General features: G+C 64.0%; 1 protein-coding gene across 4 annotated transcripts; it reads left to right on the top strand.

Annotated features, from left to right (window-relative positions):
• Nucleotides 1-1,000: 1,000 nt before the first annotated feature.
• Nucleotides 1,001-25,326, top strand: DAZAP1 (DAZ associated protein 1). Of its 4 annotated transcripts, XM_059159238.1 has the most exons (13): nucleotides 1,001-1,192; nucleotides 8,816-8,856; nucleotides 9,499-9,665; nucleotides 9,934-9,999; nucleotides 11,804-11,914; nucleotides 13,108-13,156; nucleotides 16,347-16,429; nucleotides 19,383-19,536; nucleotides 21,194-21,223; nucleotides 21,349-21,489; nucleotides 22,263-22,439; nucleotides 23,427-23,516; nucleotides 24,376-24,514. In XM_059159238.1, the coding sequence occupies exons 1-12, from the start codon at nucleotides 1,164-1,166 to the stop codon at nucleotides 23,504-23,506; spliced, it is 1,128 nt and encodes a 375-aa protein (XP_059015221.1). In that variant the 5' UTR covers nucleotides 1,001-1,163; the 3' UTR covers nucleotides 23,507-23,516; nucleotides 24,376-24,514. The 4 variants fall into 4 exon arrangements, with proteins under 4 accessions (XP_059015221.1, XP_059015220.1, XP_059015219.1 ...); XM_059159237.1 differs by lacking the exon at nucleotides 23,427-23,516 and having other exon boundaries at nucleotides 11,807-11,914; nucleotides 24,376-25,326; XM_059159236.1 differs by lacking the exon at nucleotides 23,427-23,516 and having other exon boundaries at nucleotides 1,002-1,192; nucleotides 24,376-25,326.
• Nucleotides 25,327-25,354: the final 28 nt, after the last annotated feature.

Raw genomic sequence — 25,354 nt, forward strand, 5'->3', positions numbered from 1 at the left:
CCTGGAAGTGGGGCCGAGCTCCCTCCCGCTTGCTCCCCGCATCGGGGACGCGCCGCTAAGCCTGGCCCAGCGCTTTCTCCTCCGCGCGCCGTGGGCCTGTCCTTCCAGCGCCGCGGACCCCGCGGGGCACCAGTGCCTGCCTCCCGTCCGGCCTCCTCCGACGGCACAGCGCCGGAGCCGTGCACGAGGGCGGTTCCCGGGGCGCGGACGGACCGCCTGCCCGCCGCGACCCGCCCCGCCCCGCCCGCTGCCCGCCCGCCCTGCGGAGGGGCCGAAGGAGGTCCCGCGCCCCCGCGGCCGCTCTAAGGGACGCGAGGCCCGCGTGCTCGGCCAACCCGAAGCGCCCGGGGGCTCGCGCCGCCCGCCCGGGACCCGGCCCCTCCGCCGCTTCAGGCTGACCCCGACGAGTACAGGCACCTGCCGCCGGCGGAGCCCGAGGGCACCGGGCGGGCGGGCTGCTCCGGGCTGCGGGCCGTCTGCAGCGGGGCCCCCAAACCCGCATCTGCGGGCGACGGGGGCACGCGGCGGGGACGCCTCTCCGGCCGCCGCCGCCCTCTCGTCGCGTCAGGCGGGCGCCGCGGTCGCGGCCGAAACGCCGACCGGGAAAGGGGCACCGCCGCCTCGCGTGACCCCGCAGTGGGCGTGGCCTCTGCCCGCCGTTGACCCCGCGTGCCACTTCCGACCTAAGCGCAAACAAGGAAGCCCAGCCGCGCCTGCGCCCCGCGGTGCCTGGCTCGGAGGGCCCGCGGGCGCGCGCACGCACGCACGCACGCACGCCGTTCGGCGGCGCGCTCCCCTCCGCTGGGCGGGGCCGGCGCGCGGGACTCCACTTCCCAGCGTGCTCCGTGGCGGCGCCGTTCGCCGCGCAGGGGCCAGGCCGCCGAGCGCCGGCCCCGCACGCAGGCGCGCACGCAGGCACGCACTCCGGCGGGCGCACCCCTGGCCCCGCCCCCGGAGGCCCCGTGCGGGAGCGCGCCCGGGCGTGCGCAGGGCGGCGGCGCGGGCGCGGGGGCGCGCGGTGACCGTTGGCGCTGAGGGGAGGAGGCAGCGCGGCCGCCGCCGTTGCGCAGATCCGGGCCGCAGCTGTGGGGAGGGCGCCGGGGCCGGTGACCTTCCGGAGGCGGGAGCGAGCCAGGGGGCCCGGGACGCCGAGCGCCGCCGCCATGAACAACTCGGGCGCCGACGAGATCGGGTGAGGACGCGCCGGCCTGCGCCGCCGCCGCCCAGACGCCGCCCCGGCCCCCGTCAAGGTCACGCCGGCGGGCCGCGCTGGGGCCGGCGGCTTGGGGGGCCGGGGGCCGCCGCCGGGACCGCCGGGGCCCGGGGGCGGCGAGCCGGAGGGAGCCCGGGAGTCCGGCGTCCCGCCGCTTCCCGGCCGGGGCGGCTCTGGGAGGGCCCGCGGGGGGGGGGGCAGCCGGACCGTGGGGGGGCGGTCAGGGCGTCCCCGTCGCCGCCGCACCCGGCGCTCCCGTCGGGGCAGCGGGGAGCCTGGCGGCCCGGGCCGTGATGTCCGCCCCCGCGCCCGGGGTCGTGGCGGGGGAGCCCCGAGCGGAGCTCGGGAGGGTCCGGGGGGACCGCCGCCGCCTCCTGCGCGAGGGGGACCCGGAAAGGGCGCCGGGGGCTCTGGGACGCCGGTGCCCTCGGCGAGTGGACTTCCCGCGGGGGGTGGATCTGGAACGGCAGGCCGGGGTCGTGGGGCGCCGCGGCCGCCTGGGGGCCGGGCCTCCCCGGGGCTCCCCCCAGCCCGCGCACCCACTTGGCGGGGCGGCGCACGTGGCGGTCCCGGCCTCGGCCCTGCGGGCTGGGCCGCCGCGCAACTTCTGCCCCGCGGGCGGCGGCGCGCCCCGCGGCCGCTCTGAGCCCCTGCCGGGGCGCGAAGAACAAGGAAGGTGCGCGGACCCGGGGCCAGGGCCGCCGTCACGTGGGCCGGGCCCCCGGGCCGCCGCCGAGCGCTGGGCGCCGCGGCCATCTGCCGGGGGTCTGCAGCTGGAGCCCCTCCCGGCCCCGCGCCCGCCGGCCCCCGGCAGGCGGATTGGAAAGAGGGGGAAGGTACCCGCGGGGCGGCCGTGGCGAGGGCTCGCCCCGGGACCACCGCGCAGTGCTCGCTGCGTCGGCGCCGGAGAAGCCCGAGGTGTGAGCGGGGTCCCGAGGGGCTCGGAAACCCGTTCCGGCCCCGGCTGAGGGGCGTGGTCTGGCTTTCTTTGCGGAGCGCGGCCCGGTCCCGGCCGCCGGGCTTTCCGGAGCTGGTTTCCCGTGCAGTTCGGGGCTGGGGTTCCGTGGCCGTGTGTATGCTGCTCCGTGGGCTCAGGTGCTTGACCGGCCTCCCCCGGCCCCCAGCTCCCGGTTCCGGCTGTGCACAGAACATGCCGGCCGGGGGCTTCCCCTTCCCACCCCGCGCGCCGTAGGGCACCGCGGGCAGGACCCCGAGCTCCTAGCCTGGCTCGCTTTACAGAGCGTGTCCGGAGACGGTGAGACGGCTTCTTTGTGTTACGTGGGTGCACTTGTGACGGGAAGCCAGGGTATAGGGAGAAAGTGCTCCAGAAGTGGGGCAGAGCCTGTTGGTGAGTCCGCCGGCCTTCCAGGGCACAGCCTCGCGCCGCCCAGGCCGGGGGTCTTCCGGCGTTGCACTGCTTTTTGCTCAGGAGGGAAGGGGGCCCGGAGACCCCCGAGGTGTGCTGCAGGGATCCAAGCCTGGGTCTGCAGAGGCAGCCTGGGGATGCCGCAGAGCTAGTAGCGGGTCTCGTACCCTGGCTGGCCGCATTCCCCTCCCCACGCTTGCACGTCGGCCCGGATCGCGGGACTTCTAACGTCATAAATGTCCGGTGGCCAGAACCTTTGAATTGCTTTGCAGGTAGAAGGCTGTTGCTAAAAACCATTGACCAGTTTCTGCTTTGTACAGGATCCTTGTTTCTGGTCCGTTGATGTGGGAGTCCGGGGTCCACTCTGATCTCCGTGCTCTGCTCGGCTGTCCTCGGACAGTACGGTGACCCCGCTGGGCTCCGTTTGCTGTGAGCAGAACGCGGTTGCCGACTGTGGGTGGCTTCCACGTGGGAGCGAGTGTGGTGCTCAGATCCAGGTGATGGGAGATGTTAGCGGGCCGTGACAGGCCTGAACGATCTCTGACCACATGCCCCTTCATCTCCGGTCGCCCTTGTTGGGTCTGTGGTCAGCCTCGTCCGAGTGGCTCCCGAGGGAGCGTTCCACAGGCGGGAAGGGCTGCTCCCCTTTCTCTAACAGGAACCGCGGGTGCAGGGGCAGGGCCTCAGGAAGCGCGTGGACACGTGGGGTACTGTCCAGTGGGGGGTTGTCCTCCTGCGTTTGAGCCTTCCAGGGAAGAGCGTCACCGAGTCTGGGCTGTACCTAAGCCGCCTCAGCGGTCCCCGGGAAGTCTGGCGGGAGAGAGGAAGTTGGCTGAGACCGGTGGTTTCAGTTAGCGTTTCCAGCCTTCCGATGGTCACAGATCAGCCAGAGCAGAGGGAGGCTGGGTCTGGAGGCCAGAGGGCTGATAGGAGCAGCAGGGTCACGTGGGGCCCCATGTGGCAGCTGTGTGACACGCTGATAACCTCCCTTGGGGCCAGAGATGAGGGGGAACAGGCACTCACCTTGCTGGGGGGCGGGGAGGGCATTCTGTCCTCTTTCCTGTGCCATGATCTTAGAAGGGCCACTTGGAAGGGTCTCTCAATTCCAGGTCAGGAGCTGGTGCAGGAGCTCTGCACAAGCCCCGCAGAGGTCCAGACCCCTGGGTGGGCCTCTTGCGGGTATGCACAGTGTCGTGGGGGGGCGGTTCCCATTAGGACCGAGGCGTCCTGTGCCACCTGCCTCCGGGGCCCCTGGCGTGTGTTGAGGAGCTGAGAGAGGTGTGCAGGTGTGTGTGCTGCTCGTAAGGCAGGGCCAGCCGGACGCTGTCCAGGGAAGAGCCCCGGGGGAAGGTGGGCTCCGAGGAGAGAAAGCGGCAGCACGCGCGTCCCTGTGAGAGCAGGTGCCAGGAGGTGGCGGGAGCCCACGGCTGCTGGAGCTGGAAGCTGGGAAAGCCGGCAGCCTGCCCCCCCCACCCGGTCCCAGCAGCCCGGCCGGCCCCAGCCGCAGTGCTAGTCGGGTGAGGCCAGAGGCCTGGCCCTGGAAGAGTGGGGATCGGGTGAATGTCCGTGTGTGGAAGGGGTCCTGATGGCCGGGTTCAGAGAGGTCCTGACTGTGGAGGAGGTTGTCTTCGTGCCGCGGAGAGGGTGATGGAGACTTGGGGGTCGAAGGTAGAGATGCTGTTCTTCTGCACTTTGGGTAGTCCCCAGCAGTGCGGACATGTGGGGCGTCCTGGCCACTGTGGGGGCTGAGCAGCATCCCTGAGGCCCGCCCACTTGGTGCTGGAGCACCCCCAGTTGTGTCCCCAGATGCTGCCCAGTATCCTCTGGCGGATGAGACACGTGTTTGGTCACATCTGCTCTTTCTTTTTTTTTTTTTTTTAAAGATTTTATTTATTTATTTGACAGAGAGAAATCACTAGTAGATGGAGAGGCAGGCAGAGAGAGAGAGAAGGAAGCAGGCTCTCTGCTGAGCAGAGAGCCCGATGCGGGACTCGATCCCAGGACCTGAGATCATGACCTGAGCCAAAGGCAGCGGCTTAACCCACTGAGCCACCCAGGCGCCCACATCTGCTCTTTCCAGATGGGTCCCCGGGCGTCCCTGCCACGTCCTCCCATGGTTTAGGTGTGCTTGCTCTAGTGGGAACGAGCTTGGCGTCTGTCATGTTGACCATGACATTGGGAGGTGCTCTGGGTCACTACTTGTGTCTCCAGTGCTGGCCGTGAGTCAAGCACTTTTCACCAGGTGACGTGCGTGCTCTGCTGGCAGCAGCTCCTCCCTTGTCTGCCGAGGCTTTTGCCCGGTACCAGGCAGTGCTGCTGGGGGACACTGGTCCTGCCTGGGGGAGGGCAGGTGGAGGGCTTCACGGGGGGGTGGGGAGTTCATGCCAGGCACCAGGGCGTCCTGGGGTTTTCTCTCGCAGGCGTCACTTGACTGCCTCCCCACAGTGGTCTGGGAGGGGGCGAGCTCCCCTTGCTGGCAGGGGGGCAGCCTGAGCTGCTGCGGGCAGGGCCTGAGCCCCAGGACTTGGTGTCTGCCGCTGTGGGGCGGCTGCCGGGCCCGTGCTGTGTGCTTCGCTCCAGAGCTGCTGCCTTCCCTGCGGACAAGCACATACTCAGCGAGACCTGGTCCCCGGGCGACCTCCCCGGAGGGGCAGGACGGTGCAGACTAGGCTCTGCGCTGTGCACTTCAGGCAGAAGAGCCGTTGGCGGAGCGGCCGCGCTCAGCCCAGGCCCTCGGCTTCTAGGCCTCTGGAGCCAAGCCGTGCCCTGCCGCTGCCTCGTAGGCGAGGGGGCACTTTCTGAAGCCTGCCTGCCCACTGGGAGGGGCGGAGCCACAGCGGCTGGCCTGAGCACTGCGGGTCCAGACGGGGCGTCCTCCACGGGGGTTTCCAGCCTGTCGGGTGGGGGGCGGGAGGGTTAAGAGAGCTGCTGCTGCCAGGCACTTGTGCAGAGCCCCTTCCAAGAGGGAGTCCCCAGCACCTGCTGTAGGCTCGGGCCCAGGGAGCCACCTCTCCTGGGCCCTTCTGGTAGTAGCATTACCCGTTGCCTGACTCGGGGTCACCTGGCAGGGCCTGATGGAGCCAGGAGGGCCCCTTGGTGGTTTGGGGGGGTTTGGGAACTGGGAGGGGGCCCATGACTTTCAGCTTCAGCTGAGTCATGACTCTTGTACCCTCAAGAGCAGGGAAGGGCTGGGGGTGGGGTGCACGCGGTCAGCTGGGCCCTTAGTCCGCAGAGTCTCGCCCAGGCCTGAGATGCGCGCGGTGCCCCACGGGTCCGCCTGGGCCGCCGCAGGGCTGCTGGCCGGCCGTGCATTCCCCGCCCTGTGCCAGGCTTGCCCACGCGTCTGCAGTGACTGTGCACGGTTTTGCTGCCTGGGTCGTGATGGAGCTGCTCCCGGCTAGTCCTGCTGGAGGCCCCATAGTCTGTGGGGCTCGGAGTGGGGCTCAGTGCTGGGGCTCAGAGGTGGCCTCCCAGGACCTCGGGAACCTTGTGGCTCTTGCGTGTTCCCCTGGGGGAAGTCCGCCCTCGGAGGGGGAGCAAAGGAGCTGGGAACAGGTATAGCAGCTAGTCGGGTGCCACCTGGAGGCTTGGGGTGCTCGCTCTCCCCGACAGACGGGGGAGCTGCTATGAAGGTGCCCCGGGTGTGCAGCTCAGAGAGCCCAGGGCCAGGGGCCAGGGAGATCCTGTTGTTCCTCGGTTGTGAAGATCTCTCACAGCCGAGGACTTTCTGTAACTTCAGACTTGTGGGACGGAGCGAAATAGTGGCCGGAGAAGCCAGGTTCTCTTTCCCCGCCAGCTCAGCGCTGAGGTCCCCCTGCGGCCCCCCCCCCCCCCCGCCCCCCGCGCTCTTCTGAGACCTGGAGCCTTCTCTGAAGTCAGTGCAGCTCAGCGGAGAAACGAGGTGCAGTGCTGCCGGCTTCTCACGGCCCGGTCCGTGGGGCAGAGTTCGGTGGTGTGTCTGGCCTGTTCTCCTTGGTGCCAGATTTTGGCATTTCCGTGAGGGGTGGATCCTGGACTGGTCCGACGAGTTCCTTCGTCCGTAGGTGGGCGGGGGCTGCAGGACTGGGTTGCTGGGTTGGCACCTGCGTGCGGCCTTCCGTTTGGTTGGGGCTCGCTAGACGGGCACTGGGGTTTGTCTCAGTGAATCAGGTTTCGGTGCTTGAGAAGGCTGCAGGTGTCTTTTTCCTGCATGAATCTGCTTTTCCACGGCAAACCCGCTGCTTTCCTGCGGGCAAGGAGTGGGCAAACAGGCAGCTCCGCGCGGCGCCAGCCAGCCCTGGGGCCTTCAGTCAGCAGCTGCCTGCGCCTCCGCTGGGTGCCCGGCCCTGCGAGGGTGGGCGGGGCCTGAGGCCCAGCGTGCTGGGGCAGCACCCTGGCTGGCCGCGGGGGGCCCCTCTCCCCTGGGATTGTTTGCCTGCGGGAGGAAGCCTGGCCTGATTTTGAGGGGTGCGTAGGAGACACGAGTTTCAGCTAATGAGCCCCAAGCGTAAGCTTCCCTCTGCTGCTTGATCAGCATGTTCCGGGAGCCTGTCCTCATAGAGCGGCCTTGCGGCCTGCACAGCCCCTTGAGCGTGGCCTCGGCCAGGGGTTCCTGTCCCCACCCCTCCTCGGCCCGGCGAACCGCGCCGTGGACTGTCTGTGGCCCTTGTGAGGATGGCCGTGGCTGTCTCTGCAGTAGTGGGGCTGGTGTTTCTCACACACTGAATTCAGAAGGCCCTGGGAGCGAGGCCCCGGCGGTCCTGCTGCCTGTGGGAGGCACCCTGCCAGGGGCTGGCACGCTGAAGCTCCATTCCCGGATGCAGCGGGGGTGGCAGGTGCGCCGGCCGCCTCGAAGGGGTCTGTCCTGGGGTGGAGGACAGGGCCCCCCTGTTCCTTGGCGGCTTGCGGGGGTCTTTTTGTCTTCAGGCTGAGTGTGGTGTGGTCGGCTCCAGACGAGGGGACTGCGGGACCCTAAGTCTCAGATGGGGACGGAACCTTGGCCATGTGCTGGCTTCTGAAGCCCTTGCCCATTAGCATCCGGGTCCCCCTCTGCGTGTGACAGTGCTCGTGACCCCTTCCCCCACCTCTGCTGTCACGGCCACCGCCCATGTTGTGGGTGGCCTGAGTGGTGTCTGAGGGGCCTGGGCCTATCGGAGATGCAAGGGAGCTTGGCCACAGTGAGGCCTGGAGTAGCCCCAGCACATGGGCCGCCTCCTCCCGCACCGGTGCCTCCGTTCACTTCAGGCCCAGCCAGTCCAGGCCCGGGGGGCAGGTGCATGCTGCCCTGTGGCCTGTGGGTGTGGAGCCCCTCCACAGGGGCAGGGGGAACTGGAAGGGCTCTGCGTGTCTGGGGCTACGCGAGAGGTGTCCTGTGCAGAAGAGGGGCAGGTTGGCAGCTGGGGCAACAGTGGGGTTCTTCTGGAAAGTTCTCGTGTGTCTGCCCGAAAGGACAGCCCCAGCTGCCCTGGGGTGGGAGACGTGGGACGGGGCTCCGGTGCCACGTCTGAGGCTCCAGGGGCCGTCCGGTGATTCGTGGGTCCTTCCTTGTGACCACAGGGAAGGTACGTGACACTTTCCCCTGGGGCATCCCGCTCCCTGCTCAGTCAGTCTGTCGCAGGTGCCTTTAGACCTTGATTCCTAAGTCCTCAGGATTTGCAGGAGCGCTGGGGCCCTGTGCCCTGTGACCCCGCCCAGTGGCCCCTGGGGTTTGGGGGCTCCTGTTGGTCCATTTCCCGAGGTCTCGTATTTTCACCGGTTTGCCCCGCGGGCACGTGTGGCTCTGATGTGTCGTGTTTGTTTGTTTGTTTAAAGATTGATTGATTTGTTTACTTGAGAGACAATGAGTGAGAGAGAGCATGAGCGAGGAGAAGGTCAGACAGAGCAGCAGACTCCCCAAGGAGCTGGGAGCCCGAGGCGGGACTCGATCCGGGCAGTCTGGGATCATGACCTGAGCTGAAGGCAGTCACTCAACCAACGGAGCCCCCCGGGCGCCCTGACGCGTCTTTGCTTCCATGTTGTGACTCACTCGCAACCATCTTGGCCAATCTCCGTGTCGGTTTTTGTGTCTGCAGCTGACGAGGCTGAGCGATGGTTGAGGGGGACATATGTCCTTGCCGTGACCTTGATACAAGGCAGCATCTCTGCCTCACTTCCGCGGTCAGGGGCAGGGCAGGAGTCCCACCTCAGGATAGGGCAGATGGCTGCATGGTGGAGGTGAGCACTGTCTTGACCCTGAACGTTCTCTTGTTGAATTGCAGGAAGCTCTTCGTGGGCGGTCTGGACTGGAGCACCACCCAAGGTAGGTGGCCGGGCCGGCTGCGTGCCCGCACCGCAGACAGGCTGATGACCTTGGTCTTCAAGTCGTGTGAATGCGCCTCGCTGTTACTTCAGGGTTTTGCTTGTTTTCTTTGATTCTTGACTTAGCGTTGTCTTGGATCCCGGGGTGGGGGGCACCTGACCCGGACCCGTCCTCATGTGTCGGCAGAGTTGGGGGCGCTATGGAGGGTGGAGGGGCTGCTGTGCGGGGTGTGGAGGCTTGGGGGCTTGCCGGCGCCGGCCGTGAGCTCAGGCTCAGGAGGAAGCAGCTTGTGGGAACTGGCACTCCCGGTGGTCACTGAGCAGTGCCTTCCACTTCCCTTTTCCTGATGCCTTCGGCCGCTGCCGTGGCCAGTTGCACACGTTCTGCTCCGTGGGAAGCCATGACGTGTCCGTGTCCTGAACCCTGTCCTTTCCCATGGGTCTCCTGTCCTGGACGGTCTTCCCCTTCCCCCTCCCCGCCAGTGATCTGCTGAGCCAGTCGACAAGGGGCTGGTTCCACGCTTTCCAGGTCAGGCTGCAGAACTGGGAGTGTGTGTGCCTGTGTGCGTGGCGCACCAGCGGTGGGGCCAGTGCTTAACACTCCGGTGTGTGTGTGTGTGTTTTTGTCCCAATCTCCGAGCAGAGACTCTACGCAGCTACTTTTCCCAGTATGGAGAAGTCGTAGACTGTGTGATCATGAAAGATAAAACCACCAACCAGTCTCGAGGCTTTGGGTTTGTCAAATTTAAAGACCCAAACTGTGTGGGGACGGTGCTGGCCAGCAGACCACACACACTAGACGGCCGAAACGTAAGTGGTCCTCCCGGGAGTCCACTTCCCCCCGTCCCAACGCCACTGCCGCGCGCTGCCGTCAGCCGGCCTCTGCGGCTGGGCCTGGCGGGTGTGCCCGTGAGGGGACGGGTCAGCGGGGCTGGAGCTCTGGGCTGGGACCGGAGGGGGCCGGAGGGCCTGGATTTGGGGTGGAGTGACTGGGAGCAAGGGCTCGTTTGCTGTGCGGACGCCTCTTCTAGAGAAAGTGGCTTCGTAGTCACAGCTGACTCCTTTGAAACTTCTGCAGATCGACCCGAAGCCGTGCACGCCTCGAGGGATGCAGCCGGAGAGGACGCGGCCCAAGGAAGGATGGGTAAGGCCGGGCTGGGCAGGGCAGGGCAGCGTCTCCGCCGGTGTCCTGGCCCCGCAGGAGGGGATGTGCGCCCCCCCCGCCTGGGGTTCTTCCTGTGGCCCTTGAGGGCAGTGGGGCGCTTTACTGCTGGAGCGGCACACGGTCACTTGACTCTATCCAGTGGGTGTGTGTTTTACTTTGTAGCCAAGAATATTCTTCCTAGTCTACCTTGGAAACAAGAAAAAGGCCTCCCACACCTGTTTGCGATCAGGAGTTCCATTTTCTCCTCCCTGGGGGCTCCCACCCTGCCCTGGGAGGGGGCTGTGTCAGTGCAGCCCCTGGTCCCCCGCTCCTTTCTGCCTGCTGGCCGTTCCCATCTGGGTGCTGTGGCTCGGGGCCAGGGCCCAGTCAGCCGTGTCTGAGAGCCGGCTGCTTGGAAGAGCTGGTTCTGAAGCCGCCGGTGTGGGGCTCCGCAGGGGTTCTCTGGGAGCTGTGTGGCCCCTGATGCCAGGCCTGTTGGAGCAGACCCTTCCTCTGTCCACCGTCCCGTCCCTGTCCTTCCCCAGCCCAGTAGGTCTCGGAGAAGACCGTCCTCCAGGACTCCATTGTCCTGGCAGAGGGGCCTGGCCAGAGCTGGGCAGCAGGCAGGGCAGACGTCTGGTCGGCGTGTCCGGGCCAGGACCCAAGAACCTGCATTTCTAGCAAGATCCGTCCGCTGCTGGAAGACAGGGGCTTCAGGCCCTTGAAATAGTTTTTATTTTCCCAATTTTCTATTGGGAAACTTTTTGGGAAGTTTGGAGAAATCAGTAAAGTAGTACATCAGACACCTAAACACATGGCCTAGACCCATCAGTTGTTAACATTTTCCTAGTCATCTCTGTCCTGTCCCACCTCCATCTGGGTCTGCCACTCCTGAGTGCAGGAGCGGGTATCTCCTGAAACCACGTGCTCTCACGCAAGGCCTGTCCCCGCAGCGGGGGTGTCGGCCTCGGCTCCCGGCGCCTGCTGTGCCCACGGGGGCCCTTGCGGCTCTGGGGTCATTCTCCGCGGCTTCCGTGGCTCTGCTCTTCAGACTGGAGTCGTGGCCACATTCAGATTCTCTTCGGTTCCTCGTGTCCTCGAGTCTCTCAGCAGCCTTGCCGAGACGAAGCAAACACTTGACGGAGTTCAAGCCCTAAGTGCACCTGGGAGACCCTCGCCCGCCCCAGACCCCCATGGTGTTGGTCCAGGGCGGTTGGGACTATGGTGCCCGGGCGCCCTGGACAGGAAAGACGGTGCGAGGGGTCGGGGGAGCCGGCGTCCTAGTAGCCGGAGCCAAGGTTCTGGGCCTCCCCTGTCCACAAGGGACGAGCTCGGGCAAGTGTTTGCCTCCAAGGTGCGGGGCCCTCCCTGCAGAGGGTGGGGTCACCAGGGTCCGGCGAGGCGTGGGGAGCCCCCCGTCATCCTCTTCGGTCAGCCCCGGAAAACTGCTGGTCTCTGTCCTGCCAGCACCCCGCTCAGCCCTCGGGGATGCTAGAGCTTCCTGCTCTCGCTCTCGTGACTCGGAACTCGCCACGGGACCCGCCACTCGCTCCGCGCGTGCATTCGGGTGGCCACACCAGACCCCTGTCGCCGCGGGTCCCAGAGGAAGGCGGGGGAAGCGTTAGGACAGTTCGCTGATTCTCTTTGGCTTCAGATTCAGATTCTCTTTGGTTCCTCTTTGGAGGGCTTCGGTCTGGCTTCGGGCGGGGTCTTAAGACCAGTGCGGCGTGCGTCACAGCCTGACTGTGGGGAGCGTCGTGAGGTCTCCCCACACCGACTAACCATTGTTTCCTTCTTAAAACAGCAGAAAGGACCCAGGAGCGATAACAGTAAATCAAATAAAATATTTGTCGGTGGGATTCCTCACAATTGTGGTGAGACAGAGCTCAGGGAATACTTCAAGAAATTCGGAGTGGTGAGTTGTTCCTGCCCCAGAGCACGGCGGGTCCGGGCGGGAGCGGTGGAGCCCGGTGTCCCTGGAGGTGGAGCTGGGCAGCTCTGTCCTCTGGGCCTCTGTCTCCCCCAGAACAAGCCAGAGCCCGGGGGGGCCCTTTGCTGCTTTTTTGGGCCAGTGGAAGCTTGCCAGGCCGGTCTGGAAGGCTCTCCCCTGGGTTGTGAGCGCCACGGTGGGGAGCGTTCCGTAGTGTCCGGGAGAAGCGGGGTTCGGCCCGACTGTGGGAACCGGGAACCAGCCTGCCATGCCTGTGGGGTGGGGGGCGCGGTGGGAAGGTGAGGAGTACCCTAGCCCAGGTCTGGCAGCCTAAAGGGAGCTGGCCTGGCACTCGCCGGCGAGGTGTCTGTCCCCTGCGCAGCGTTTCCTCAGTGACAGCAGACCTTCTCCCAAGGCTGGCTGTTTCTGGAAGAGGCTGAAATCTTTGAGAATCTTATGGGGGTTTAGAGTTACCTGGGCTCCTCCAGGAGACTCAGTTCTAGTAGGGCAGGCAGAAGACGGGGCTAGCAAGCGGGCTCGTGTGGGGGCCGTCCAGTCAGCTGAGGCAAAGGCACAGGGTCTCCCCAGGCTCCCACCGGGCCACACTCCCAACGGTGGGACAGCCCTGTTGCATCACTGCCACCTGCTTGTCGTGGGGTGGTTCCCGAGTATGCAGAGGACCTGGGCCGGAGCCCGTGCCGAAAGGCGGTCCGTGAGCCAGGGGCCCCGGGGAGAGGGCTGCTGGCTAGGCGGACACCTGTCGGGGAGTGTCCAGCCGAGTGCTGAGCAGTGGGATGGTCTCGGAGCGTGCAGCCGAGCACCAGAGCTCTGGGTCTTGTCCCGCCATCCAGGCCTTGGTTTTTGTCTGAGAATGGAAGGGCGCCCTGCGGTCCTGTGGCTGGAGCGTGGGGCTGGGGCCTCAGGTGTCCACGTGCCTCCCCGTGAGCACTCGGGGCACAAGCAGCCTCCTGCGGGTCCCCTGGCCGCCCCTTGGCCTCCTGCGGGTCCCCTGAGTCTCAGGCATCAAACGTCAGGAGTCCAGCCTCTTGCCTCGGGGCCTCCCTGGGGAACGTCTGGAGACATCCCCGGCGGTCCTTTGCCTCGGGAGTCTTCGGCAGCCGGACGTGCTCGTGCCTGCCCGTGGCTCCCGGGTTCTCGAACACCCGTCTCTCTTGCAGGTCACAGAAGTGGTTATGATCTACGATGCAGAGAAGCAGAGGCCTCGAGGTAAAAGAGATGGAGTTTGTCCTTGACCTTCCCCTTCAGATGGCAAACTATTTCACAATTAGGTGGTGGTGGTAGCGAGCTCGCCGCAGAGAAGGGTGATTCGAGACACGACTCAAACGTAGGCCCTTCCTGTGCAGCCCCAGCCTGTCTGCTTCCCAAGGTCAGACGTCCCCGGGTTTTTTTGGCTCGTTCTTTTGAAGTTTTTGCAACCTGACATGAATTTCAATATGGTTTCTGTTTTTAAACGTGTACTGAGAGCTTGCTGCTTTTCTCAGACGGTGCCCTGGACACTCCGGGCCGCGTCCCGCTTGGAGCCCCTGCCCAGGCAGGTCTCATTCCGTGGCGTCAGGCTAGGTCTGCCCCAGCTCGGCTTGAACGTGGACTTTCTTATCCATCCCATGCTTTTTCCCTGTTTTTCTTGTTTCTTGTTCCCCTAAGACCGTGGGGCAGCGGGAGGAGAGTAAGGAGCCGCCTCAGGCGTCCCTGGGAGCTTCCGGGAGCTGCCCGCGCCCGCACGTCCCAGCTGGTTCGTGGGGCCGGGACAGCAGGCACCCGATTTTTCTGTGCCCTTTTTTATTATTATTGTTTATTATTACTATTTTTGCAATTTTATTTTTGTGGCTGCTGCTGCTTGTGCCCGCCCGTCTGTTTGGGTTCATCCGCCGCTTGGGGACCGGCTGCGCGAGCCGGCCTGGCGTCCGGGCGCCGCGCAGCCTCTGCCCCAGCCCCGTCGGAGGCCCCCGCGCAGAGCCGGCGCCGCCGCCGCGTGCGCCCGCCATGCTGGAGAATAGTTTGCCATTTGAACTTCATCCTCTCCCTCCGTGATAAGTGACGTATCCGCACTCCATGTCGATTAAGCTGTTAAGTCTTAGCTTAACTTTAACATAGACATACATGCTTAGTGACGTACTTAAGTGTCTCGTAGTAAAGTACAGTAACGTTAAGTAAGTTGTTTCTCCTTTTCTCTCTGTGAATTGTTTGTGATTAACGATATCTCTTTAGATTTCTCTTCTCCAGGTGCTAAATTATGTCACACAGGTACAGGCCAGTCCTGCAGTCAGAGGACGGAGCGGGCTTCGCTCCAGTGGGGTGTAAACGAAGTTTCAGTGTGTTTCTGGCCGCTCCCTCAGTGGTGATGTCGCCTTTTGACAGACAGATGCGTCCCTAGACGCCCCGCCCCGGGGCTCCCCACCCGAGACTCACCGCCTCTCGCGCAGTAACGGACCGCGCGAGCCCTGTGGCTACAGACACAAACTCCTGCACTTGGAGAAAATGTTAACTTTCTAACGTGCTGTTCATTACCCATGTCGTGTTCCACCATTCGCCTCCGGTCTCATGAAACTTCAGGGCGTGGGGGTCCTGAGGGCTGCTCCTAGACTCACACCCCCCCAGTCGGCGCCCTGAGGCCTCGCCCTGGGCCCGGGGAGCACGCCGAGCCGCCGTGGGCTGGGGGTGCAAGACAGGAGGAGCTGGTGGGGAGAGCGCTTTGGGCTTGACCTTGGGGCCCACGTTCCCGTGGGAGCTCACAATGTCCTCCACATCGGGCTCTGAGGGTCCCTGTGAGCACGAGGCCAGCAGAAGGGGGGGAGCGATGGCAGGAACCCCCCGTGGGCTAGAGGGGCGTCCCAGAGAGGTCCTCCTGCTTCCTCCCCTTCCAGGTCTTTCCAGGCCTCCGCCTCCCCCCTCCCTTTCGGCTGACCTGAGACAGTGTCCCGGTCCTTGTCCCGAGGGTTCTGCGTGTGTCTTGCTAGGGACAGTGAAGCCCTGGTCCCGCCCCTCACCCTGGCCACTGCCTTTGCTCACCTCCCACCTTCTCTTTGCCCCCCCCGGCCCGCGCTCCCGCTCCTGTCTCCCTCCGTGTGTCTTGCTGTCATCGTTCCGCAGCCGTGACCCCACCCCTGCCCTCACGCCGTGTGCAGATTCTCGTGTGAGCGTGTGCGTAGTCCCGCTCAGACACGCGCGTGCAGGGACACGTCAAGCCTCCAGAGTCCCGGGTGTCCCTCCCTGCTAGTCTGGCATCCCCTGGTTTCTGAGCTGTCCGCCCCCCCTGCCCCACGTCATGCCTGCAGTCCTCCCCACCTCGCCACGGCCCGGTGGCTGCAGCCCCAGCGTCCCTGTCCCGCAGCTGAGAGGCCTCGGGCTTGGCCGCCCCTTCCCGATCGATGCTCCCTCCCTGCCCGCTCTGGCCCCGCAGTCCTCGGAGGCTCTGGCGGGCACAGGCCTGACCCGGGCTCTGGCCGTCGGCCAGGGAGGGTCAGCTGCACCGCCCCCGCCAGCACCCCGTGCCCCCTTCAGCCCTTCCCCGCAGCCGCCTTCGTCCCCCGGCTCTGCCGGCAGCTGCCTGCCGCTCGCCGCCTCTCACGCTTAGTCAGTCGGGCCCCGGGGAGACAGTGCAGCCGACTGAGGACCAGACACGCCACGGTAGCCGGGCGGCCACTCTCACCCGGACCGACCAAACTTCGTTTATACTGCCACTTCCTTGTGTTTGGGAAACGCTAAATTTTTTTCCCTTGAAAATTCTCTTTCTGACGACATAGTGCCTCTTGCTCTCGCTGCTGCCAGCAGAGTTTGACCTGCTGGAACCCGTTGTGGCCTGTATCTCTGTGTACCTTGTGCGTAGGTCCGTGAGGTAGACACCTGTATGCATACGTGTGTGACTCGGACGGGACTCCTTGGGCTTATCCAACGGCGTTGGCTAAGCTTAGCGAGGCACGAACTGTAGACACCGCAGTCTGGTCGGCGCGCTAGAACCATGAATACGGCTGCCGTCAGACCTAGTCGCAAAGCGAATTGCAAGCCGAGGGGGAGACTCTCGGGTTTCAGAAAAGCAGCCGCGCACCCACGGCACATACCCCGTCTCGCGGAGGCGGAGCTCGCGGCTGCTGCCCTGCTCGCAGGGGTGCGCCGCGGCCCCCTCCAGAGCGCTCTGGCGTGCTCCACGCACCGGGCCTCTCTCCTGCCCAGGCTGCGCCTCCCTCAGAGGCCAGCCACCCCCCCCCGGGGGGGGTTCCCAGCGTGTCTCCACGGGGAGCTCGGGCTCCACCACCGGCTCGGGCCCTGCCCTACAGCCGCACACACTTGCTTCCCTGAAACCCTTGGGCACCCCCTCGGCCCGGCCCTGATACTGTTCATCACCCTGTTTTGTGTCACAACGCCCTGCTACCTTGATTCACTCTTCGTCGTTGGCTAGGTTTTGGATTTATTACTTTCGAGGACGAACAATCAGTGGACCAGGCTGTCAACATGCATTTTCACGACATCATGGGCAAAAAAGTGTGTAGTTGTAGTTTTATTTTACCTTAAGACCAAACCAAGTTTTAGGCAACTTAGGGATTTCACTGGAAAATACAAATCCTGAGCAGAAAAAGGGCCTGGGACATAGGGCAAGGTGGGCTCTGGCTCCTGCAGAAGCACAGCGCCCCGTCCTGCCCGAGGGCTCCTGCCTGCAGCGTGGCGTCTCCCGTCTCGCCGGCGCTGCTCCCAGAGCCCCTCACTCTGGATCCACTGGGACCGGTTTGGGGGGGTGGCGGTGGCCCCCCGGCCGAGGGGCACGGTCTGCGGGGGCCTCCTGGGCTGGCCTCCAGTGAAATTGCAGGTTGCCTCAGGCTTGGTTTCAGTGACCACTCCTTCAGATGTCTGTCCCGCATTCCAATTGCCTCCTGCCACCCCGTGCCGCGCGGTGGGCAGTGGACCTGTGACAACAGGGTCCGTGTCAAACTGAAAGAGACGTAAACATCCTGAAGGATTGGTTCTCCTTTACTTGGGTCACTTACTGTGGAACTCCGGCCGCAGCCACATGCTCTCGGTAGTACTTAACTCCGTGCGGTCAAGTGACCTCTGGTTTCATCTTCATACTGTGTTGCTGCCGCGGCGGCGGGCAGGCTCAGCCCGCGCCCGCTCCTCCTCTCCCGGGGCCCCCGGGGCTCGGGGGGAGTCCCCCCTAAAACAGATTGCTGGGAGAGGGTCTTAGTGTGGGGTCTCTGAGAGTTAGCGAGAGGCTTCGGGCCCCTGTTTGTGCAGGATTCCTGTCTCTGCCCTTGTACCGCCCCCACCCCCAGCGGTCCCCGCGGTCGCCTCACAGGCAGCAGGCATTTCCTTGCTGCTACTGCCCTGCCCTGCCCCTGGGACGAGAGCAGGCCCATTTTTGTCCGTTACGGTCCTGTGGAGGGGCTGAGGCACCTCGAGCTTCCTGCCTCTCCTGGCCCAGCCCCACAGCCCGCTCCCTGCACGCGGTAAACACGGCCGCGTGGAGCTATTTTTACATAGAGGTGCCTGAGGTTTGGTTGCTTAATTAATTCCGTTTGAACCTGATTAAGCAGCACACGCAAATCTCGCTCCGACGTTCATTGAAGCTTTTAGTTTAAAATTAGCGAGCAGATTTCAGGGACGCTTGCCAGTTACGAACACCAGTTCAGAGGAGTCCACGTTCGATTCCTGAAGGTACTGTGACATTGGAAACGTGGAGGAGGCCCGGTCCTGCTCCAGGGGCAGAAAGGCCGATAAGCACTCGGACCTGCTTCCAACCGCAGGCGGCCGGCCCCACCCCGGTTTTGTGGGATGCATCGGTGTCTGAGTCTGGTCCACACAGAGCACAGAGTGGGGACTGAGGTGGCTCCTCGGTGTGGGACGCAGCTTCTCAAGTAAGGTGCACACGCGAGAGAGCCCAGCCCCCGGCAGCAGCCCCCCGCCTCGTCCCCTCCCGTTGCCTGACCTTCACTGGCGGCCGAGGCACGGCAGCCCCTCGGTTCTCGGTGGGGGTTCACCTCCCGAAGGGGCCTGGGTCCCACTTCTCATTAAAACCAGAGTGCCAGTGGCTGCATCCACGTTCTGATAGGAAGAGGGTAAAAATTAGGGGGGACCATGCAAGGGCTGCCTTGCTTTGCTTTGTAAGCGGAAACCAGATTCCCTTAAGGAAAGTATGTAGACTCGTTCGTTTGAGTTCTTTGAGGGCTCCTGGGTCCTGCTGCCACGTGGCCTCGAGCTAAGGGGGATCTTGTTCCTGTCCATGGGGTGTCCTTGGGGCATCAGGAAGGTGGGGTCTTTCTGCCTCTGTCCCACCTCCTGTTTGTTCTCCAGCAGGAAGGGGCCCCGAGCAGAACTGTTGGAATTTGGAACACGTAATGCTTAGTGCACCAGCCTGTGAGACCCCAAGGATGACTCCGAGGGGATTTACTGTCTCTTCCTTCTCGTTAAAATTTATCGCTAAAGAAAAAAAATTGGAGACGCAGATGCTGAGGCAGCCCTGTAATTGGGGGACCTCGGACTGTCAGTCTGGCCGCATCTAAACCCTGCAGTGGGGGGGGCTGCTGCTGGCGGCCACAGCGCTCAGTGCCAGGGGGCGCGCACGCTCACTCCCGCTGCGCCCGTCCTCGGGGCTGCGGCTCCTGACAGCGTCCAAAAGAGGAAGGGTCCAGGGCTGCCGACCGAACACAGTATGAAGATTGCTTACTGATTCAAATGTCCATTTTATTGCATGTTTGTTTACTTTTTTTGTTAGATGTAATGTAAGACTCTTTATCACATCCATTCCCTCTGACATTATTTTGAGTTAATTGAGATTCTTTAAGCGTTAGCCTGGGGAAGGTAAGTCTTTATCTTCCATTAGACATTTTTAAATAAAAAACCTAAGTAAGCCAACTGTGTTTCTCAGGTATGAGCTTAAAGCCCAGGCGGGGGGCGGGGGGCGGGGGGGGGGGCTCTGGAGGGCCCGTGAGTCCGTCGGCCTGGCTCCTCCCAGCGAGACTCGTCCTCCCCGCGGAGCTCGGAAAGCATCTGGCTCCGGCCACGCCTGAGCCAAGGAGAGGCCCTGGAGAGGCCTTGGAAGAGGCTGTGATGGTTCGGCCCGTCCTGGGCTCTGTGTCCCTGGGGTGATGAGGCCATCAAAGGAGAAAGTTGTCTTTCCACCTTGTCTGAAAGACCCTTGTCCCACAAAGCTCTTGAGGGTCCTTGGCCTTCAGCCCGTGCTCTGCAGCAGGCTGGGCTTACATGGCTTACGGTTGCACCTGTTGTACCTGAGAAACATGTTTTAAGCAAAAAAGAAAAGAGAAAAAAAACTATAAATTTTTAAAGAAAAAAATACTGGCCTAAATAAGGTTTATAGTTAAGTATTTAGTTTTAAGTCATAATAAGATGCTAAGTGTAGTCATAAGTTATTTGAGGGTGTGTCTGAAGGGAAGGGGGTCCAGGACCCTTGGCATCTCCCTAAACCAGAGCTTCATTTGTCTAGGTGGAAGTTAAACGGGCTGAGCCACGGGACAGCAAAAGCCAAGCGCCGGGACAGCCAGGTGCCAGCCAGTGGGGCAGTCGGGTCGTGCCCAGTGCTGCCAATGGCTGGGCAGGCCAGCCCCCACCCACGTGGCAGCAAGGATATGGCCCGCAAGGTAAGGCTTTGGAACCGAGACCGGGTCCTGCCCCCAGGCGGCCCCTTCAGGGAGACCTGCGTGCAGGCCGGGGTCCTGAGCCGGAGGCGTTGCAGACTCGCCGCAGAGGGGGGACGTGCCGACTGGACAGGCACACAAGCCTCTGAGGGACGGATGAAGGCAGAGGCGGGGCCCCTCTGCGTCCAGCCCCAGGGCCAGTGCACAGCTCCGTGCTGGGTACCTGTTAGCAGCCAGACCTTCCGGCAGGCCCCAGAGGGGCACTGTCCAGCCTGCTCGCAGATGAGGAAGGGGCCGGTTTCCGTGTCCTCACCTGGTCCACCTTGAGCATGCTGTGACCCTCGGCGGCGGTGTGCTTGGGTCACAGCCCGGTTCCCCAGCTGTGGTTGGGCAGATGGCTTTCTCTTCCTGTGCCCCGCTGGGCTGTGTGAGTGTCTTTGCCTCACAGGCCATGCTATGGAGGAGGGCCACACGGTTCTGAGGGGGCAGTGAGAGGCTCTGGTGGCTCAGGGGACCCATCCCTGCCGCCTTCGCCCCCAGCAGCGGCCGCACCCCGGCGGCCGTCTCTGCCACTGACAGCGAGCCGATGACAGACGGTTCTCAGTGAGGATGGAGTGGGGTGCGGGCCTGGCCTGGCTGTCTCAGAGGCTCAGAAGATGCTTTGAGGGAGACTCCGGCTTTGGCCTGGCTGGAAGCAAGCACAGGGTCCCGCCTCTTGGACCTTCTGAATCTGCTCCTGCTCGCTGGGCTCCGGGTGGAAGCTTCCTGGGCCGTCAGGGCCTCTGTGAAGGGTCAGCAGGATGGTTTAAGGTCAGCCTGGCAAAAAGGGTTGAGGTTCCCAGAGCCCCCAGGACAGGATCTGATAGCCTCCGCCTCCTTTAGAAACAGTGTCCAGGGAGGGGCCTAAGAAGGCTAGATGGGCCTGTGTGCACCCAGAGGCACCTGGGCTGCCCCCTAACCCCGCACCCGCCGAAGTTGGCAGATTGTCTTTTTAAAAACGTTTTTCCCCCCAAAATAAAACACAGCCAGGGGCACCTAGGTGGCTCAGTCGGTTAAGTGTCTGCCTTCAGCTCAGGTCATGATCTGGGGCCCTGGAATCGAGTCCCAGCTTGGGCTCCCTGCTCGGCGGGAAGCCTGCTTCTCCCTCTGCCTCTGACGCTCCCCCTGCTTGTGCTCGATTGCTATCAAACAAAGTCTTTGTTGGCGGGGGAGACCCAAATATAGCCACAGGAGACTAGTCACTGAGACCAGAAGCTCTTGCCCGCTAGCACTGGGCTGGTAGCCGGCCCGGGGCTCCCACCAACCAGCCTGATGTCCCATCTGTGCTTCTGGGCCCCTAGTCGGTGGGTGTCCTCTTCACCCTTTCTGATGGGTTCTGTTGAGAAGCTGGGGCCGCCTGACCGACAGACTAGGGCCATCCGGGAGAGCCTTCCCTCGGAGAAGCAGGATACGAGTGGCAGCCCTTTGCCCAGGTGTGTCCTCGGACACCTTCCTCGAGGCCGGGACGTCCCCTTGTGCCCGCAGTACGGCAGGGTGCCAGGCCCCTGGAGGGTGTTTGCCGAAGGGCTTTGCCAGCAGAGCGAGTGCCACTGGGGGTGGGTCAGCTGCTTGGCTGGGCTGTGCACAGGACAACCACCACCCTCTTTGTTTTCCTGTTTAGGAATGTGGGTCCCAGCAGGACAGGCAATTGGTAAGTCCTTATCTGTGGGCCCCGCAGAGAATGGAATCTGCAGCGGGGTGGGCCCCCGGGAGGTCTGGGCGGCGGGAGCCGTGCGCGCGCCCTCCCCCTCACTCCCCTCTGCGCGGGTGTTCCAGGTGGCTACGGCCCGCCGCCTGCCGGGAGAGGAGCGCCCCCGCCGCCCCCACCGTTCACCTCGTACATCGTGTCCACGCCTCCTGGAGGGTTCCCCCCTCCTCAGGGCTTCCCACAGGGCTACGGTGCCCCCCCACAGTTCAGTAAGTTCTGCGGGCCCCTGGAGCCGGGCTGGGGGCCCCCCAAGAGATGCACCCTTTCAGCCTATGCCTGGCACTTGCTTGGGGCACGTGGCTGGGCTGCTGCCTGTCCTGGTCCCTTAGCTTGGAGTGTCGTGTGGGTGGCACAGCTGTTGCGAGAGGGACATGTGCCCCCTTGCTGGGGCGTCTGGACCTGACGTTGTGACTCCGCGGAGAGGGGCTTGAGCGTCAGGAGCTCTGGTCTGTGCTCAGCAACGTGCTGGGGCACCCGCCCGGCGGCTGGGTCCTCGGCAGTGACGGGAAGCCCTCGGCTGGGCACCGTGGCTGATGGCTGTCCTTGCCATGCGTCACGCGGCCGGCCTTGCCGGTCCCACAGTCTTGCTGGGGAGGGCTTAGGAGCGCGGGTCAGAGTGTGCCCTGGCTTGAGTCAGGTCACAGGACGGCAATGTGGCCCCTCTTGGCAGAGGTGTGTCTCTCGCTGGCCTGGGCCGTGTCTGGTTCTAACCAGAAGGTGGGTGGGTAGAAATGGGCTGTCGAGCCGCGGGACAGCGGGGGAGGCTGTGGGAGCGGCGCTGTGTCCGGCAGGCAGGTTTTGTCCTCACACCACTGCCCGTGGGGTCCCTGCCTAACACTGGCTGTTGGGGGGTCGACAGGCTGCCCCAGGCCCACCCTAGGGACATCCTCAAGGCCCGGCCGCTCCGTGGGTCTAGGCAGGAAGCAGTGTGGGCGGCTGCGGTAGGCTGGGCCGTGTCTGTGTCTGTCTCTCCTGTTTGCAGGCTTCGGCTACGGGCCTCCACCTCCCCCCCCGGATCAGTTCGCCCCGCCAGGGGTTCCGCCTCCACCTGCTACTCCAGGGGCAGCACCTCTGGCTTTCCCTCCGCCTCCGTCTCAGGCCGCCCCAGACATGAGCAAGCCTCCGGCGGCCCAGCCGGACTTCCCCTATAGTCAGTACGGTGAGTCGGAGACCTGCAGGCGAGGCCTGCGGCCCCCGGGGCCTGGCCCCCCGCCCTGGCCTTCCTGCCCCCACCCCCGCTCCCCCCACCTCCGGCCTTCCTCCCCGCCAGCGCGAATGTGGTGGGGGACCCCGCTCAGCGGGGGCTTGTCGTGCAGGGTCAAGCAGTGTGAACACGAGCAGGTTTTGGTTTCTCGGGTTTTGGCTAGGGAACTAGTCTTAGAAAAACACTGATGGTGCAGCCAGTGTTCCAGGGCCTGTGGGTTTGGGAACCCGAAGCTGTGACAGGGCCCCTAGGAGGATGGCATGGGGCGCCTCGGGGCACCCCCTGTTCCTTGGTTGTCTTGTTTTCTTCTGAGTGCAGAGTGCGGGGCGGGCACCCGTGGGCCCCCTGGGTTCGTGGCTCTGGTGGGCGGCAGGCACTGCCTGGGCTGTTACTGTGGGCCTCACTGGAGCGAGGGGCTGGTCACAGAGGAGGTGCTTCTGAGCCCGGGGTCTGCGGGGTGGCGACCTATGGCTTGTGAGCTTCGGGCTCACGTGAGGACAGGGTTGGGCCAGGTGTCTGGGGGTCTCTTGCTGCCTCTGCTGGGCCACATGGGTGGGACTACCTGTCGCCAGGCCTCCCAGGGCTCCTACAAGAGCCACAGCCTTAGCCCATGGTTCCCCATCTGGGGGTCTGCCCGAGCCATGTCATCGCTCAGACCGTTTTGCCCCAGGCTGCAGCGTCTGCAGGTTGGATGTAGTCCCGGCTGGCCACTCCCAGCTGCTCAAAACTCCGTGCAGTCTTGTCCCCTGGCACTGTGGCTGGCCACGGTCCCCAAGCACCTTGCTTGTCTCCTGTCCCCCTGCCCCACCCCCGCCCCCCACCCCCGGAGCAGGAGGTGTCGGCTTGAGCAGCCCTGGGTGGGGGTGTGCCGCCCGCCAGCGTGGCCCCGCCCCTCTGCTGAGGCTGCCCTGGGGTAGTCACCCTGGTCTCGTCTCTTGCCAGGCCTGGGTACCTATTCTCCAGACCCGTCGGGCTTCGGGCCCATACTTTGTTTACACTCTTATGGTCAGGCTGAGCAGTGATGTGGCCTAGGTAGGTGGCACCTCCTCCTCCACGGCCCCCACTCGGCCTGCGCCCAGGCAGCGGCCGCCCCGGGTGGGGGTGGACCCGGCGGTGCCCTCGGGATGGGGCCCTTGCCGGGGCGAGGCTCTTGACTGGCCACAGCCCCACGGCCCCAGGCACCCCGTGCCTTCTCACACCCTCTGCTGGGACACTGGGACCCCGGGGCCCCAGGACACTCCTGCATCCCGGTGTGCAGTCTGGTGCCAGCCCCCTTTCTGGAAGCGCCTCCCATGCCTTTTGAGGTCAGCAGTGCAGGGTCTAGGTCCTGTTTTGGGGGGGTGGGGGTGACCTGCCCGGCCCTGGCAGTCTCCGCCCGCATGTTCCCTGCGGGGCACTCCTGCCCGGCGTCGGGCACTCTGCCCGCCCCCACCGGTTCTGCCGGCGCTGCCGGCTCGGGTCAACTCTGCAGGGAGGACTGTCTCGGGTCTGGCGGGGGACGGGGGAGGCCTGGCGCTAGTCTGACATTTTCTTAGATTCTGGGGGCTGTGTCCGTTTCCCGTGCATTCCACTCAAAAATAAACTTCCTGCAAGCCCTCCGGCCCCCGAGCCAGGCCAGGCGCTCTTCTGTCTCCAAGCTCAGGTTTGCAGGGGCTCAGATGGGCCGCCAGGGCCCAGCCCGCGGGTCCTTGGGAACAGGTGGGGAGGCGAGGCCGGAGACGGATGGGACAGACCAGGGGGTCCTCGGGTTCTCTGAGCTGCTTTTCCTTCTGTGCGGAGACGGTCGGGGTCCTGTGGGGGAGCAGGCTGGGCTATGCAGGTGCGGACCCCTCCTCAGCCATGGGCTCGGACCTTCCGTCCAGCCCCGGCTCACCAGGCTTTTTCCCTGCAGGTTACGGACAGGACTTGGCTGGCTTCGGACAGGGCTTCTCAGACCCCAGCCAGCAGCCCCCCTCCTACGGGGGCCCCTCGGTGCCAGGCTCGGGGGGCCCCCCCGCCGGCGGCAGTGGCTTTGGACGAGGTCAGAACCACAACGTGCAAGGGTTCCACCCGTACCGACGCTAGCTGGCCGGCACCTTGCGGACGTCAGGGCGGCTGAGACCCAGGATTTAGAACTTGTGAACTCGTGACAATCACAAACTTGGCAGAAAAATAGCGACTCGACGGTGGGGGGAGGGGGGCGAGAGGCTTTTGGAGGCGGCGGTGGGTATCTGGACTGAAGTTTTTAAACATATTTCTTTCTCTAACCCATCAGCACAATAAAAAAACGTCACTGGTTCAACAACAGGGTTTAAAAAAAAAAGTCTTCAGCTTTAATTCAAAACTTCAGGTTTCTTTTTCTTCCTTTTTTTTTTTTTGAAATTATTTTCCTGAGCCTTTTGTTTTACCGTATATTGTAAACTTTTATGTTAAAGAAAAAAATATACATTTACAAATTGTGAGATTTTTAAGAGAAATTTTCTACGATGTATACTGGCTTATTTTTTAATTTAAAAAGCAGGGTTTCCGTCGGCACTGGTGGCGGTGAGGGGCGTTCTCAGCCCCTCCCTCCGGGCTTTGAGGGTTGGGGCTCGTTGGTCCAGAAACTCTGGGAGCTTACAGAAGAAGTCTACTGAGCGTGTTTTGTTTTTTTGTTTATTCCTTGCTTTTGTCGACTGACCTGCCGGCGCCACTGGCCGGTGCGCTGTGGGGGCCGCACCCGCCCAGCCTCTGCAGGCGCCTGCCCCTGCACCAGGGACAGGGAGGCCTCGTCAGCCGCTCGCGCGCGCACGTGGTGTCAGGGCGTCCCCACTGACCGGTTGGACCCTGGTTTGAATAAAGACAAGTGCGTTTGGATTAGAAACCCACGTTGTGTCCTTTTGTTCCCTCCC

The sequence above is a fragment of the Mustela lutreola genome, chromosome 2 (assembly GCF_030435805.1).
Source record: "Mustela lutreola isolate mMusLut2 chromosome 2, mMusLut2.pri, whole genome shotgun sequence".
NCBI classification, from domain to species: domain Eukaryota; kingdom Metazoa; phylum Chordata; class Mammalia; order Carnivora; family Mustelidae; genus Mustela; species Mustela lutreola.